This window comes from Lactuca saligna, chromosome 3 (assembly GCF_052625555.1).
Source record: "Lactuca saligna cultivar CGN05327 chromosome 3, ASM5262555v1, whole genome shotgun sequence".
In the NCBI taxonomy this organism is placed as follows: Eukaryota; Viridiplantae; Streptophyta; class Magnoliopsida; order Asterales; family Asteraceae; genus Lactuca; species Lactuca saligna.
Genome location: NC_136419.1, coordinates 199,631,711 through 199,648,875, shown reverse-complemented (window position 1 = coordinate 199,648,875; position 17,165 = coordinate 199,631,711). Strand labels below are relative to the sequence as shown.

The window sequence follows — 17,165 nt, the reverse complement described above, 5'->3', positions numbered from 1 at the left end:
CTACACCCTGCTTACTTGGTGAGTACGCCCTGCATACTTGACCAAGCTCCAAAACACTTAAATTTCAATCAACCATAATGACACAACTAGCAATTTAGGGCTTAGATTGTGAATCTTGTACACGATAATTTCCTCCATGTAACATTGTTGCATCTTATTAGTGAAATTCAAACTACAATTTTATATGAAATCATATGAGCATACATTTAAAAATCAAATTGAGATAGCCTCTCGTAATCCTAAAATGGATCTAATAGCTAAACAAAGTCAATTTTGGGCCTTTGCCAAAGTATTCTCGGCCCAACACCCTATTGTACCGAAAACTCTTCCTTGGGCCTTATTGGGTCGAAAACTTTTCTTTGGGGCATATTGGACCGAAAACTCCCTTCTTTGGGCCTTATTGGGCTGAAAGATTTACTTGGGCTTTATTGGGCTAAAAGCTTTTCCTTGGGCCTTACTAGACTCAATTAAACCCGAAAATCCCATACACACTTCAACAACCAAAAACCTTTCCCTTGGGCCTCACTTTGGCCGAAAACTTTCTTAGTGAGCTAAATTAGGCCCGAAGGCCCATGATCACTCGAAAAACCGAAAACCCATTAAAAGTCCCATGAAGGCCGAAAACCCTATAGGGTTTCACTACCAAGTTTCTTTCACTTCTCTCTCTAAAATTCGTGTATGTGTGTCATCTCCAAGGGTTTTCCCTTCAAGTAACTCACAAGAACTAGGTAAGTTCCTTGTAAAACTCTAATGCTTATATACATGTTATCGTCAAGATCATTTCATTTACACACCCATTTTCATGTGTACGATTCTTAGAACATCATCGAATTTCGAGTAGCCTTCAATTTACACAAAGTTAGGCTCAACAATTTCTTTCTTCTTCTTCCTATCACACGAAATCAAGATGAGCTTCATACCCCACTATTTTCGTGTTTTTTATACTTTTCAGGGGTGGGAGGGGTGAGTGGAATACAAGTCATGTTTCGTTTAACTATTGGATATCAGCATGCCTCATCTGATAACAATTTCCATAGCTATCTCGGCACTATGGTTCCAACAACCTTTCTTATTCAACCAATCATAATAATCCGTCAAACCTTACATTATCAAATCCAATGCTAAAAGTAAATGCTACATGACCATCTGTAGTCTTATATCACAACCGGCCTCATACGGCCCACCACTTCCTTAATCCTAAAAACGATGTGTCGTTCACACGGCCTCACATCCTAACCTACCTTGGTCTAATCCCCACCTGAAGAAATCCACAAGCCAAATAAAAGATTTGTCATACCCTCACAGCTACTCAAGAACCGGTGAATGCTACGGGCCACCCCCACAGTCTTACAACACTCCAATCTATATGTCGCCCTAGTGAATGCTACGGTCACCCCGCAGTCTTACAACACTCATATCTTTCCATGGCCAACGCCTATGGTCTAACCACTCATACCCTCAACGTTTGATTAAACCTTTCACTTGCTTTCATTTTCTAGCCATTAATGCTATTGGAGATAGAGTGTTGGCGTAAATAGAGAAATCATGCTCACCCTATGATTGATTGATCATTTGTTCCAACAATGGACCATGCAGCCAACTGTTAAGTTCAAATATTTAAGGATTCATTTTAAAGTTTCTTAAAAATAACAAAAAAGAGAATTATTTAAACCTCCACCATCCTTTCAATCCTATCAAACTTTGTAATTATCAAAAAAAAAAAATTATTTTTTCTTTATTTTAATAACGTTACTATATATTATTTATAAAATTATTTTAAATTTTAAAAATCAAATATTTAATTATCTAAAATCATATTATTATTTATTATCATTTTTATTTATTTATTTTTATATTTCTGATTTATAATTTTTTTTTTTAATTTTGACGTTGCAGACAAATATGCTTCATTTAATATATATATATATATATATATATATATATATATATATATATATATATATATATATATATATATATATATATATATATATATATATATATATATATATATATATATATATATTAGGGGTGTGCACAAAACCGTACAAACCACATAAATCGTCCGGACCGCATCGCATCGCACCGCATAATGCAGTTTTCAATGTTCGCGGTGCGGTTCATAGTTTGTAGTTTTTATAAACCGCGGTGTAAACCGCACCGCAACGCATTATATATATATATATATATATATATATATATATATATATATATATATATATATATATATATATATATATATATAAAGGTAAGATACATGTCTATTATTATTAATTGTGAAAAATATTATTAAATTATTATGTACAACAATTCTAACAAGTGCAAAATAGAGAGTTGGTCGCTAAACAATGGGACAGTATACAACTATTCTTTCAGTTATAACAAATTATAACCCATTCTGTCTAAAAATACGTGACAAATTAGGTATCAAACTATATTGATTATATCAAATCAATATCTTTGAGAGAATAAAATTAAATTTATCATGGAAAAATATATCTATCTGAGTGCAAACTCTATTTTGGATTTAGCCGATACATAATTTTCATTTTCACAATAGGATATTAAAATTGGTGGGAAAAATACCACTAATATATATATATATATATATATATATATATATATATATATATATATATATATATATATATATATATATATATATATATATATATATATATATATATCAAATTAATAACGACGTTAGGAATATTAAAACAACCGTTTACCACAGTTATATACAAATCGTAATTTGTTATATGATAAAAAATCATTTAATCGTAGTTACATACTAATGCGTATGAAACTTGAGTACACAATAGCGTATTTATTATTTGTTATTCACTAAACCGCACCAAAACCGTCCGAACCAAACCAAACTGCACCGCGCACACCCCATATATATATATATATATATATATATATATATATATATATATATATATATATATATATATATATATATATATATATATATATATATATATATATACATATCAAAAGTAAAAAAAAAAAAAAAAAAAAAAAAAAAAAAATCAATTTGACAATTAGAGAAAACTAGAACTGAAACCTAAATTAATTTGTCATACCCTCGCAGCTACTCAAGAACAGGTGAATGTTATGGGCCACCCCCACAGCCTTACAACACTCCAATCTATCTACCTCCCCAGTGAATGTTACGGCCGCCCCACAGTCTTACACCACTCATATCTTTCCATGGCCACCACCTATGGTCTAACTACTCACCTACCGTTCATACCCTCAACGTTTGATTGAATCTTTCACTCGCTTTCATTTCCTAGCCACTAATGCTATTGGAGATAAAGAGTTGGCGTAAATAGAGAAGTCATGGTCTTCTTATGGAGTGTGTCGGCCTTTGATTATTGGCTAGTTTTCATATGTAATTCAGAGTCTAGGTGCTTTTTCAAGCATTTAGATTTTACTGTGTATTAAGGTTGTTATGTGATTATATATATATATATATATATATATATATATATATATATATATATATATATTTAATTTCTTTCATTATACTTTGCCAAAGCTAGAAGCTGATGCCTTTTTCTTTTATAAAATTGCACTTCTTAAAAAACATGATTTAGTGCTAATCATCGATATATCACTTTATAAATTATTATTTAGATAATTAATATCAAGCTTGTTTCGTGGAATGCAAAGGGATTTTAATGAATTAAAATGAAAGATTTAGACATTGTTGACACCTAACAAATTGATTAACTTTAAGAGTAAATTACACGAATGGTCCATATGGTTTAGGGTAATTTGCATTTTTGTTCCCTAATTTATTTTTTTGAACAAAAGGTCCCTACTTTTTGTTTTTGTTTTGTGTTTGGTCATTGTCTTACCAAAAAGGACTATTATGCTCTTATTTAAATAAATTAAAATAATCTTTTTTCGATAAGATAAGGTGAGGTGTGGGTGGGTTGTGGGTGTGTTTATTTAAGTAAAATTGAAAAATCAAGGGAAAATAGATTTTTAAGGTAATACGGGGACCAAGCGCGTAATAAAAACAAATAGTAGGGACCTACCGATTAAAAAGGTAAATTGGGGACAAAACACACAAATTTCCCTAGCTAACTATTACACCTCAATAACCAGTGCAAACTCGCCTCTGAACCTGGTAGTAAAATCAACCGACGTCATCACATCAAGAGTTGCGTCATCCCCAATGACATGTCCGATCTCCTCACACCAATCTCGTGCCCTGTCCTTCAGAACACAGGATGCTAGTCTGACCTTGTTCCCCTCGGGACATCTGCTGGTGCGGAATGCGTTGGCGACATCTGCCAACCATCTGGTACTTGCAATGGGATCCCGCGCCCCATGATAGTCAGGAGCTCCACAAGCCCTGAACTCCCTGAATGTGAGTGTGCGCGACCCCGCCATGGTCGCCACCTCAGCACGGAATGTGCTCAACCTCTCATCCATTAGCTCCAAAATAACCTCCTTGATCAAACAAAAGATCACAGGAGTCTGCTCTAGTATGATACGAGTAATCTCAGAAGAGAAAAACTCCCTCGTCTGCTCATCCAAATGCTCAGCCCCCGAGCTTGATCCTGATCACTCACTGGCACCTGAACTGCTGCCTGCTGGTCTAGGGCGTAAAACCACCATTCTAAAAACACATCATATCAAACATCAGAACACTAATAAATCTCGAGGGATCGCTACTACTACAAGGATCCTGGTATCGCCTCGACCATCCTTGATTCAAGTACAGATCCTCTGCTTTAAGTAGTACGGGCCCATACTACCTTCCACATCTATCCGTACTTTACTCAAGAACCGCCTCGACTCTACCAAGTCACTACTACTGCTACTGATCTCTGCTACTCTCATCCTAGGCTTACCCTAGGGAAATCTCCGACTCAACTCAGTCCTCAGGTGCTGAAGGCCTCCTTGTAATGCCAATTAGCCATCATCTGAATACCATCACATGTGACGAGGCTCAGATAATCCTTCGATTAAAAGACTCATCCCCAAAACGGTTAGACTCAGACAAGAGCTGCACAATAGGGCCAAATCCAACACCTTGAGATTATTCAACCCTGATCACATGCGACGTGATGTATTCACCTCATGGCTAACTCCCATCACCCAGAGTCCCACAAAGCACAAACCAAACAACATTCGGACATAGGAACTACTTAAGCAAATCTATTCTCCTAACGAGAAACTGTACTAGCATACAATGCTAAGCTCATACTATCAGGCATAAACTAAACAGGATATCCTACTACTGTCTACTCAATACTAGCATGCAATTCTCATAAGGCTAAAACACATATAGCAGGCACATAAGGCATCATTCCTAGATCCTTAGTCCTATTCTAGCATGTTGTTCTACTGAAACTGAAACTGATAATCACAACATAAACTTGTATGGGTAATTTGGGAGTACTTACTTAAGCTCGGCTAATCGCATGCACCACACACCTTTCTCTTTTTAAGAAAGCTCTTTTTCTTTCTAAGTTCTTTTTCAAAAAATCTTTTCGAAATTGTTTCTCTTTTGAAAATCTTTTACCATTTCCCCAGTTTGAGTTTAGACACACTCGAAAGCGTGCCCAAATTCCTCAAACCAAGGCTCTGATACCAACTTGTAACAACCGAAAAATACAACCCAAAAATTTTTGTTTTAATCTTACTAAAAACCATAACACCAAATGTCATATAATAAAACCATGAATCGTATGTCTCAAAATGCCATAGTAAATGTATCAACTCAAAACTGAAGTCAATATCATATCAAAATGTCTGAATAAAACTCCCACGATAAAACTGCAACTCTGGTGTGTGCCATGCCATCAACCCGAGCTTTTCCCCTTGCTAGCGGAAGTACATGAAACCAAAACTGAAACTGAAAGCACAAAGCTTAGTGAGCTCCCCCAAACTACCACATACCATACAATAGCACATAAAGCACATATTGGGCCTTGCCCATTGCATTGAACCGAAATCCAGAAACTGCATCGGACCGTAGTCCGGAAACTGCATCGGACCGAAGTCCGGAAACTACATCGGACCGAAGTCCAGAAACTGAATCGGACCAAAGTCCGGAACTAACTAGGGCCTTTCCCTCTGCATCGGACCGAAGTTTGGAACTAACCAGGGCCTTGCCCTCTGCATCGGACCGAAGTCCGGAACTAACCAGGGCCTTGCCCTTTGCATCGGATCGAAGTACGGAAACTGCATCGGACCGAAGTCCGGAACTGATTGAACATAGCATAGCATAAACACATATACTGCATACTTCATCGGACTGTAGTCCATAACACATAATACAAAGACATGCTTGAATCATAAAGACATCAAGCACACTGAACTACTGCATCGGACCGAAGTCCGAAAAATACTGCTAGTTAAACGGGTCGGCATTGTGGCCATAGACCCGTTCCTACTGGAAGGAAAACTCACCACGTAACGCTGACTGTTGAGATGCTAACTCTAAAACTAGCTAACTGCTGCTCTGGAACTCTCCGGCTACAAATCCCAAAAACACTATATCAGGTACTGATAATTGCCCTCAGGGTTAAATGACCATTTTACCCCCGGTCAAAGTTAACTTCTTGGTCAAAGTCAACTTTCAGTTGACCGGACTCGCCGAGTCAGGGCGTAGACTCGCTGAGTCCCTCCATCACTAGATCTGAACTCTAACTCACCGAGTCCATTCTCACTCACTGATTCACCCTAAACTCTCAAATCGGGGAAAAACCGGGGACTCGCGACTCGACTCGTCGAGTCTGAAGAACAACTCGTCAAGTCCCAAGCATGCCATTACTATACAATCGATTTTGCTCGATTCCAGTGCATCCAATTCATAGATCTGGGATCCTAGGACTGATTTCACACGTAAAGTTTCTAACTTTACGTTCTTGCATGCTAATAAGAAGCTCAAATTCCCAATAAAGAGCTAAAAGAAGAGATCTAGGTTTGGAATGGATGTTTAGCTCAATAAAGGTGGCAACCTTTAACTTAAGGAGTCCTGAAATGCTTAGATCTGAAACCCATTCATCTTAACTACCCTTAAATCGACCTCAATGTTTAGAAAATGGCTCAAAAACAACACTAGCAAGCTTTTAAGGAGATCTACATGATGAAACACAAAGATTCAAGATTTATACCTTAATAGAAACTAGAATGACAATCTTCTTTGCTCCTCTAGAAAACCCCTCTTCTTTCTTCTTCTTCTAACTTCAAAATGCACCAAAATCCTTCACAAAATGAGAAATACTCCAAGAATGCGTAATGGAAGGCTAGGTTTTAGTAAGGGACATTCTAAGGGTGATGGAGGCTGGTTTGGGGCACATAAAGTTGCTTGAATGGGGTGCAAACCCTTGAAATTAGCGTTTCATCCAGACTGGCAGACTCGTCGAGTCCAAGAATATAGACTCGCCGAGTAGCCTACTTAAATTGCGTGCAAATCCCGTCCCTACTCGACGAGTCAGGCTGCTGACTCGTCGAGTACCCCCACCCCCCTTAAGAAATGATAATTACTTTATTTAAATCACATATCAGAAATGGAGCGTTACAATTTGAGCTTAAAATGTTGAATATCACATGTTGATACACCATAAACTCGAGATTTACAAGCCTCGTGTTTAATAGACTAAATTTATCCTTTGGATAATTGCATGCTTAATAGTTATGTGTTGAAATACTTGTGTAAAAAGGTATTTATCATATGTAGCTTCATAAAAATCATGATGCATATGTTCAGTAACACATTTGTTATACAAAAATTCGTGGACATGGGTATGGTCATTCAAAATTTTCAACATCATAGTATATATATATATATATATATATATATATATATATATATATATATATATATATATATATATATATCCATGTACTTTTGGATACATACATACTCCCCTTTTAAAAATCTACACTTATATTTTGATAAAAATATTGTGTTTATCATTTATGGTGTTACAAAAGTCGTAACAGATTTGAGTTAAACTTAAACAACATATTGTGTGTTATAAACTTGCAAAAATCGGTAAAAAGGATGTTAAAAATAATCACAAAGTTTGATATGTTACCAAAAATAATGTTATTAGTAAAATAATCATACACTTGTCGTCATCATTTTTGGATGGTTTACAACCCAAGATAAGATGATACTTATGCAACATATGTTACAACTAGACACATTCACTAAAATCTATTTATATAAAATGTTGTAAATGGTTTAACAAAAATCATATACAAAATAGTTTTATGACAGAAAAATGTGTGTGTCATAAATTGTCTGACATAAAACTCATATTGCATGAGTAATAAGCTGTGTGTCACGAGTTTACACTAGTACAGTTATTTCATTATACAATAAAGAGATCTGAAATTTGCGTAAATTCGTTAATGCTCTAGTGAGACACTATCTTCACCATACCTATCTAGTGTACACTCTAAGTCCTATAGTTATAACCAGAGTCTCCTGGAGGGAGAGCGAGATAATTGTGTATAGATCTATATGGGGATTGACACCCACACCTGAGTTGTTTGCTACAGCTTGAAGGGGCCAATCTAGGGTGACAAATATGTTACCGCATCCGATGCCTGAAGAACATCATGACAGGCATAACAGTCACATCAAGCATGGTTATAATGACTTACATAATGATTAACAACACTATCTTGATTTACAAAAAACTTACATTTCACTGGTTTTATATATTATAAAACTAAACACCATTTCAGTACCTAATTGACACTAATACAGTCTTATGGTTTAAGACTAATGTTTCATACAATCAACAAATATGGGAGTTTTTGGGAAAATACATTCACATGATTTAAAGGAAAAGTGCATACATATATTCTTGGTTTTGGACACAAACATACAATTCACTTTTGTGGAAAATATTGGATATTTTGGAAGCATACAAATTTTTTTTCAAGCAAAACAAATACAAACTATTTTCATAATAAAATGCTTATGAACTTACCAATATTCTATGTTCAAGCTTTTCGAAACGACTTGTATTTTCAGAAACTAGTAAGCAGATACTCGAACCATGGATTTTGGATATTTTGTTGCATTATGAAATTTAAAATTCGGTCACTTTTGTGTAACATTTGAACAATTACAAATTGTAAACTTATGAAGATTATAATCTTAATGTATGTTGTTTGGTGGCTATGTCCATTTATATTTAGTTATGATGATACAATACAATGACGTCATCCGCCCCCAGACGTTTCCGCCATCCTGGTTCGGGGGTGTAACACAAAACTCCTTCGTTCTAAGTCATTTTTCGACTTTCTTTATATCCACGGAAAGGTAACGAGAAGCTATACACTTCTATCAACTTCCCGAACAAAACCTAAACTTCGTAAAGACTCGAATTGCAAAATCACTGATATACCCTTGAGCTCCGAAACACAATCGAACACTTGGATCACTTAATCTATAATACTCTCATCCAAAAAGAGCTAGTAATCTCTTCCCCTAAGGCCTGAAGCCTTATGATAACTGATAATTCGGGTCATGTCCCCGAATAATGAAGCGATTCAAAATCGAGTGTTACAACTCATCCCCGCAACAGTTAGACTCATATGAGAGCTCTACAGTAGGGTCAAAACTGACTATTATGCTCTTACTTAAATAAAGTAAAATAGTCTTTTTTTTTCCGATAAGATAAGGTGAGGTGGAGGTGGGTTGTGGGTGTGTTTATTTAAATAAATTTAAAATTAAGGGAAAATAGACTTTTAAGATAAGACTGGGACCAAGGGCGTAACAAAAACCACTAGTAGCGACCTTTCAATTTAAAAAAAATAAATTATGGACCAAACACACAAATCACCCCAAACAATAAGGGTCATTCATGGAATTTACTCTTAATCTTAATGTAATTTGGTCAAAAACATCTAATTCAATAACAGAAAGACTCTATATTTTTTTGACACAAGACCATGAAATGTATATGTTATTCTTAAATTATATTCCCTCTTAAATATATGTTTATGCTAAACGATGATTAATTAAATTTAATAACACAATTGTATCCAGCAAACTTTTCAGCCAACTTTGTTGACTTTTACATTTTTAGAACCATCCCATTTGAATATATATATATATATATATATATATATATATATATATATATATATATATATATATATATATATATATATATATATATATATATATATATATATATATAAAACGTTAGCAGCCAGGGGAGTTCAATCTGTATATATTATGAACCCTCGGTATGATCATTTTCATAATTCATTCTGGACGTAGAAAGCATGGAGCTGTTTCTCCCATTTTCAGCCTGTATAGCAGCGATTGTTTTTTCTTTGCTACTAAAATTCCTGCTGCAAAGCTTTAAAGGAAAGAGAGTGAAGAACAGAGAACCACCTGAAGCAAAGGGCCGATGGCCGGTGATCGGACACCTGCGCCTTCTAGGTGGAGCTGAACTACCTCACAGGGTCTTAGGTGGCATGGCAGATAAATATGGCCCCATTTTCACCATCAAGCTTGGTGTTCACAATGTTTTGGTGGTGAGTAACGCTGAGATGGCGAAAGAGTGCTTTACCACAAATGATAAGGTGTTTGCAAGTCGACCCAAGTCAATGGCAGTAGAACACATGGGCTATAACTATGCCATCTTGGCTCTCGCTCCTTATGGGGACTACTGGCGACAAGTGCGCAAGATCTTGACGCTCGAGGTTCTCTCTCAGCGACGCGTGGAGATGCTTGGACCTCTTCGTGCTTCAGAGGTTAAAGCATCCATGGAAGATATATATAAGGCTTGGGCAAAGAATAAAGAGAGTGGAAGTTCCGACATGGTAAAGGTGGATATGAAACAATGGTTTCAGAACTTGATATTAAATGTTGTGGTCAGGGTTGTTTCAGGAAAAAGGTTTTCACCTGATGACAAAGAAGGGGTTCGATTTCAAAAAGTGATAAGGAAATTCTTTGTGTTATTGGGCACATTTGTGGTGTCTGATTTTATTCCATATCTCAAGCCTTTGGACCTGGGAGGATACGAGAAAAAAATGAAGATCACAGGAGAAGAGATGTACGGAATTGTAACAGGATGGCTAGAGGATCACAAGAGAGTGAGGGCTGAGGAAAAGCAGCAACATGAAAGAAGCCAAGTCTTCATGGATGTTCTGATTTCGGTTCTTGAAGGTGCCTCCCCAGAGGAATTCCGTGGTTTTGACCATGATACCATAATCAAGGCTACATGTTTGGTAAACCTAATTAATCTTTCTATATCTCATCATCATTATGAGCTACTATTGCTAGAGTTTGTTAATTAATCGTTTATACTTTCTTCCACATTCATTATACTACGTATTTGCAACAGTTTTCAGCGGCAAAGATAAGCTGTGCAAAAGAACAAAATCAATTATCAGCATGCATGCATGTTGCTTGAAATCTAGCTAATACAAGAAATTTGTTTTTAACTTCAAACTTGCAGACTGTTTTAGCTGCGGGCTTGGACACATCGTCTGCAACGTTAACATGGGCTTTATGTTTGTTGCTCAACAACCCAAGAGTATTAAAACTTGCCCAAGATGAATTGGATGAGCATGTTGGAAGGAAGAGAGCGGTAGAGGAGTCGGACCTCAAGAACCTTGTTTACCTTGACGCAATCGTTAAAGAAACACTGCGTTTATACCCGCCTGGACCTCTAAACCTTCCTCATGAGTCCATGGAGGATTGCATTATTGGTGGCTACAAAATCCCTAAAGGCACACGTTTATTGACTAATCTTTGGAAAATTCAACATGATCCTAATAAATGGTCAGATCCTGAAGAATTTCAGCCAGAAAGATTCTTGACAAGTCATAAACATGTTGATGTCAGGGGAAACAATTATGAATTGCTTCCTTTCGGTAGTGGTAGAAGAGTATGCCCTGCTATTCCCTTTGCTCTTCGGTCTTTGCATATAACTTTAGCTACTTTAATACAACAATTTGTGCTTAAAAACCCATCCAATGAACCCATTGATATGAGTGAAAGCGCTGGAGTGACTATCAGCAAAGCCATCCCACTTGAGGTCCTTCTGGCGCCTCGTTTATCCCTTGATATGTACCCTGCAGTTGCTGCATGATACGTCTGCTTCGAATCATCACCGACCATGCGCCCACACTCTAGTCTTATTGAACAACGATTCCAAGACAATTAATCTCGAAAAATCACAAAGTCTACTTACTATCTTATCAATAGCTTGTTAATTAGTCATACTATTTAATATATTTTGGATTTTCATTATTTCATGCAATGGATACTACTTTGTTTTAAATTTTCATTATTTCATGCAATGGTTTCTTGTTTCTTTTGCTTGTATATATGCTCTCTATATAGAGCCATCGAGCCATCCCTTGTTATTAGAGCTATGTTGCACGCATAATAGTTGCTTTATATCAATTTTAAAATGGTACAATTAAATACTACTATATATTAGCATGCCTTAGCTTCTGATCCCAATTTTCAGAGGAGATTCCTATGAGTTCTTGAGCATGAAAAAAATATCATTTCCAAGTCAGAAGAGATATGGGATTTTTTACATAATGATTACGCTGTTGGATTAATCGGTTCGGTTGTCATCGGATCACCCGTTATATGCATGATTGGAACTTTAGTTTTAATGAGTATTTATGAATTTATATCGTATCTTTTAATTAGTAGTTTACTAGGTTAAAACCCGTGGAACCCACGGATGCTGTTTTTGAATTGAATTTAAAAATTAATTATTTAATAAAATATTATATCAATAATTCTGATAACTTATAAATTGTAATATTGAATATTTAAATAATTTTTTTTATTGGTAATTATTTAATTACTAACTAAATGGGAAGTATTTAATTAGGAATGAAGATTTTTGAAAACTATTTTTTTTATTTATCATTCTTATTGGACATATGCAGATGATACAATACCAATGTGTGTAATGAAATTAACATAAAATACAACAATATGTAATTATAAAAAAATACAGTAATATGATGGATTAAGTGTGATTTGCTAAAATTGAATAAAACGACGTTACAAAAAAGTTGCCTACAAATTTTGAAAAACTTCCTTATAAACAATATTGGAAGTTTTATTTGTGAATTTGCCATCTTTATCTAAAATAAATAATTTTAATCCCTCTCTGCTCTGAACTCTAGATAAGACAACATACAATTGTCCATGTGAAAAAACTGGATCTTTCAGAAACAAACCAACCTTTGACAACGATTGTCCTTGACTTTTGTTAATAGTCATTGCAAAACATACAGCCAAAGGAAACTGTCTTCTTGTGAATTTGAAGGGAATCTTTTTTTCTGATGGAGTTAAAGACATTCTTGGAATAAAAGTCCGATTTCCAATATTAGTTCTGATTATTATACGTGTCTCAATAACACGTTTGCCCAATGATAACACCTGTAGTCTTGTGCCATTACATAAGCCGTTTTTCTGATCAATATTTCTCAGTAACATTACTGGAACACCAATTTTTAAAACTAATTTATGATTTGGTAAACCGGATACTTTGAGTCCATTTAATACATCAGGAGAGTATAGATTTGCATCAAATTGATCATGGAGAAATTCGGATTCACATATGCAGTCTGAACTTAAATATTCAACTTGATCTCCTGGAAACTTCTTAAGCAAACGGTCGTTTATTTCCTGGACAACTACATTTTTTGGAGCAAGTATCGCTCTTTCTTGGAAATAATTTATATCGCTATAGTACTCTAAAATTGAAGGATATACAAACTCAATTAAGGAACCTATAGGATCATGTGAATCATTAATGAGAATATCATCCGGAATATCGATAATCGTTTCACCGTCGTTCGGACCACCAAGTTTTCCTTCTCCTATATCCAACAATTAATTTGCAAAATCTCTTATTTTTCCTATATCTGATTGATCCCTACCAACAGTTAGCCTCATGTTTTTTGTTAATCTATGGACTTTGCAATGTTCCCATAAATATGAAGAACTCAAAGAAGCATTTACAATGTTCTGCCACCCAGCACAACAGGTAGAATTTGTCTAAAATCTCCTCCAAAGACAATAACTTTCCCTCCAAATGGAATATTTGAGATGGTTGAATTTACGCACCTTAATAAATCCTTCAAAGTTCGATCTAAAGCTTCAAATGCATGCTTATGGACTATAGGTGTTTCATCCCAAATTATTAAAGAGGTTTTCCTTATTAAGCTTGCCAACTCACCGTCTGGATTTATGTTACAAAAAGAATCCTCTGTAAGCTCAAATGGAATTATAAATCGAGAGTGTGTTGTTCTACCACCGGGCAATAATAAGGAAGCAATACCACTTGAAGCAACATTTAATACAATATTTCCTTCAGATCTAATTGTTGCAGATATTGTTTTCCATAAAAAAGTTTTACCCGTTCCACCATAACCGTAAACAAAGAAGACACCTCCTTTATTTTGTTGAATAGCACTCTTGATGTTTAGGAAAATGTTCCGTTGCTCATTTGTTAATGCAAGAAACATACGATCATAGTCATTCTTTATCACGGGAATGTCGTAATCTAGCTCCTCGGTGATAAGTCGATTGTTTGAAGAAGAAACGGATTCAACATCTGGGTATGGCATGTTTTTGAAGTTTTTGAGAGTAGAGTTGTTTCGAAGTAAAATTTGTTGTATTTCGAACAAATTTAAGTTCTTAAGTTCATCTACTCCGAGAGACAATTCTGCACGAAAATATTAAATAACTAATAAAATACGTGGTTGATATTTAATAATTTCATTACTAATTATTTAATGGGTGTTGAAAAATAAAAAGAAATTAATTTTAAAAAATAAGAAAAAATGTAATACCTGCTGACTTAAATCTTTGTCGTTGGCTATATAGAATTCCATCTGCCAAATATTCCCATGTATTTTCCCAAACGATCTCTGGTTTAGACATACTATTACACATAAACAATGTAGCAAATAAAAAGCGTAGATAAAAACCAGATCCAGAATGACTTGCTTCTTTAATTGCATCAATGTATTCCTTGTCATCATCTAATAGCCCGAGTGCATAACAGGCATCTCTAAAAGAAGAATGTGTTTCACCATTTACCGTGCGAATTTCATCAAATGATGTTGGTCCTTTTACTTTATTTAAAAGAATCCTTAAGAAATATGCTTCACCTAGTTTAGGTGAAACAGAATGAATTCTACCGATGGCTTTTCCTACTTTCCTTCGCTTCCAAAACCGACCATTTAATATCCAAACAAACTTTGTAGGGAATTCAACATATGTGAGTTTTCATGCTTCACTGTCGATTGCATTACACTCCATCCAAGCTGTGAACTTTGAAGCCACAACAGAAGGTTTGTCAAGAACACCATCAATATCATCATCTTCGCCATATACAATCTGCTGTTGATTAGGAAGATGAAAAGGTAGTCTGACAACAGAAGGATATCTGCAATGAACATCATATCTAAAAATTCGCCATGATGCTTCACATGCTGATAAATATCTACAATCGTAATATTCAGCTATTTCATCGACCGCATCATTATTTTCACATTCATTGTTGGTTGGTACAACAGCAACTGTAGCTCTATCAGGACCCTTATTTATGTATTTAAACAAATACTTAATAGAAGATCCCTGATTGCACCATTCAATATTAATATGTGCCTGATATCTTTTCAATAGATATTTGTTGTATGGAACAACATTTCTATTATCCAACCTTACACCTGATTTTTCTACAAAATGACCATCATTTCTTCGCCTATATAACGGAAAACCATTCTGATCAACAGACGAATGATTAATGAATTGTTTTGGAAAGTTTTTAAAGCACTTTTTATCCACCATGCATGGACAATTCATATTTTCAGCTCCACATGGACCATGAATCATAAACTCATTTACAAGTGAATACAATTCAGGATCTTCAATTCTGTCTGGTATCTCTGCTGAAATTATTGGATCGATAAGTTCAACAGTTGGTAGCTTGTTGTCAGAATGCATGAATAGACATATATGACTATGCGGCAAACCTCTTTTTTGAAATTCAATGGTATAAACATCTGTAAAAGAATTTGACAAAAAATAAAAGAGAATGTGATTAGATATCAAAACATATTTAAAATATAATAATAAGATCAATGTTTTATAAAAAAAATTAAAAATATAGTTTTAATTACATGCTTGAACTTTGCCGAAAATTTGATTCTCCCTTAAGTCTTTAATGAATGCATCAAGCTTGATCTTAAACAACCTACATAGTATATCAGGTCTGTCTTCTGGTTGAAGTGAAGTATCCTTAAGAAACCTTTTAATCTCAGGCCATTTGGGATTACACGTAAAGGTTATGAAGAAATCAGGATATCCAAACCATTTACATAGTGACATGGCATCCAAATAGTTTTGCAGCATATAGCGTGCACCTCCGGTAAAGGATGAAGGTAATATGACACGTTGGCCGACATTCGAGATATCAGTCATTCCTTGAGCTTTTTGGTTACGTAAATTTTCATAAGAATCACATCTAAGAACATGTTGTTGCCTACGTATGTAGTACATTCTTTCCGTTTCCATCATAGTATAGGCATCTACCAGAAATTGTTGAAACAACCTTCTTGAATTAAGTATGAGAGAGAACGAATGATCTCTGTCTTGAATCCTATAAGCGAAATATTCTCTCACTTGAGGTCCTTATGGCGCCTCATTTATCCCTTGATATGTACCCTGCAACTGTTGCATGATACGTCTGCTTTCAATCATCACCGACCATGCGCCCACACGCTAGTCTTATTGAACAACGATTCCAAGACAATTAATCTCGAAAAATCACAAAGTCTTCTTACTATTTTATCAACAGCTTGTTAATTAGTCATACTAGCTACTTTGTTTTGGATTTTCATTATTTCATGCAATGGATACTACTTTGTTTTCGATTTTCATTATTTCATGCAATGCTTTCTAGTTTCTTCTGCTTGTATATATATGTTCTGGATATAGAGCCATCCCTTGTTTACATTTTAAGCATCGATAATACGAGAGTCTTAGCGTGAAAATTTTCCCTCCTTAACTTAGTGTTATTTAATTACATGAACATTGTGTTATCAGAGCTATGTTGCACGCATAATAGTTGCTTTATATCAATTTTAAAATGGTACAAGTCAGCACTACTATA

The 17,165-nt window shown here is 35.0% G+C and overlaps 2 protein-coding genes across 2 annotated transcripts; one reads left to right on the top strand and one right to left on the bottom strand.

The window, feature by feature from the left end:
• The first annotated feature begins 10,222 nt into the window (after nucleotides 1-10,222).
• On the top strand, nucleotides 10,223-12,195 carry LOC145037733 (cytochrome P450 CYP82D47-like). Its single transcript, XM_078986439.1, has 2 exons — nucleotides 10,223-11,235; nucleotides 11,466-12,195. Exons 1-2 carry the CDS (start codon nucleotides 10,285-10,287, stop codon nucleotides 12,099-12,101), a joined length of 1,587 nt encoding a protein of 528 aa, XP_078842565.1. The 5' UTR covers nucleotides 10,223-10,284; the 3' UTR covers nucleotides 12,102-12,195.
• Nucleotides 12,196-13,004: 809 nt separating this feature from the next.
• On the bottom strand, nucleotides 13,005-16,567 carry LOC145036308 (uncharacterized). Its single transcript, XM_078984756.1, has 6 exons — nucleotides 16,174-16,567; nucleotides 15,304-16,056; nucleotides 14,839-15,159; nucleotides 14,223-14,711; nucleotides 13,387-13,863; nucleotides 13,005-13,054 (listed from the first exon to the last, which is right to left on the bottom strand). Exons 1-6 carry the CDS (start codon nucleotides 16,565-16,567, stop codon nucleotides 13,005-13,007), a joined length of 2,484 nt encoding a protein of 827 aa, XP_078840882.1.
• Nucleotides 16,568-17,165: the final 598 nt, after the last annotated feature.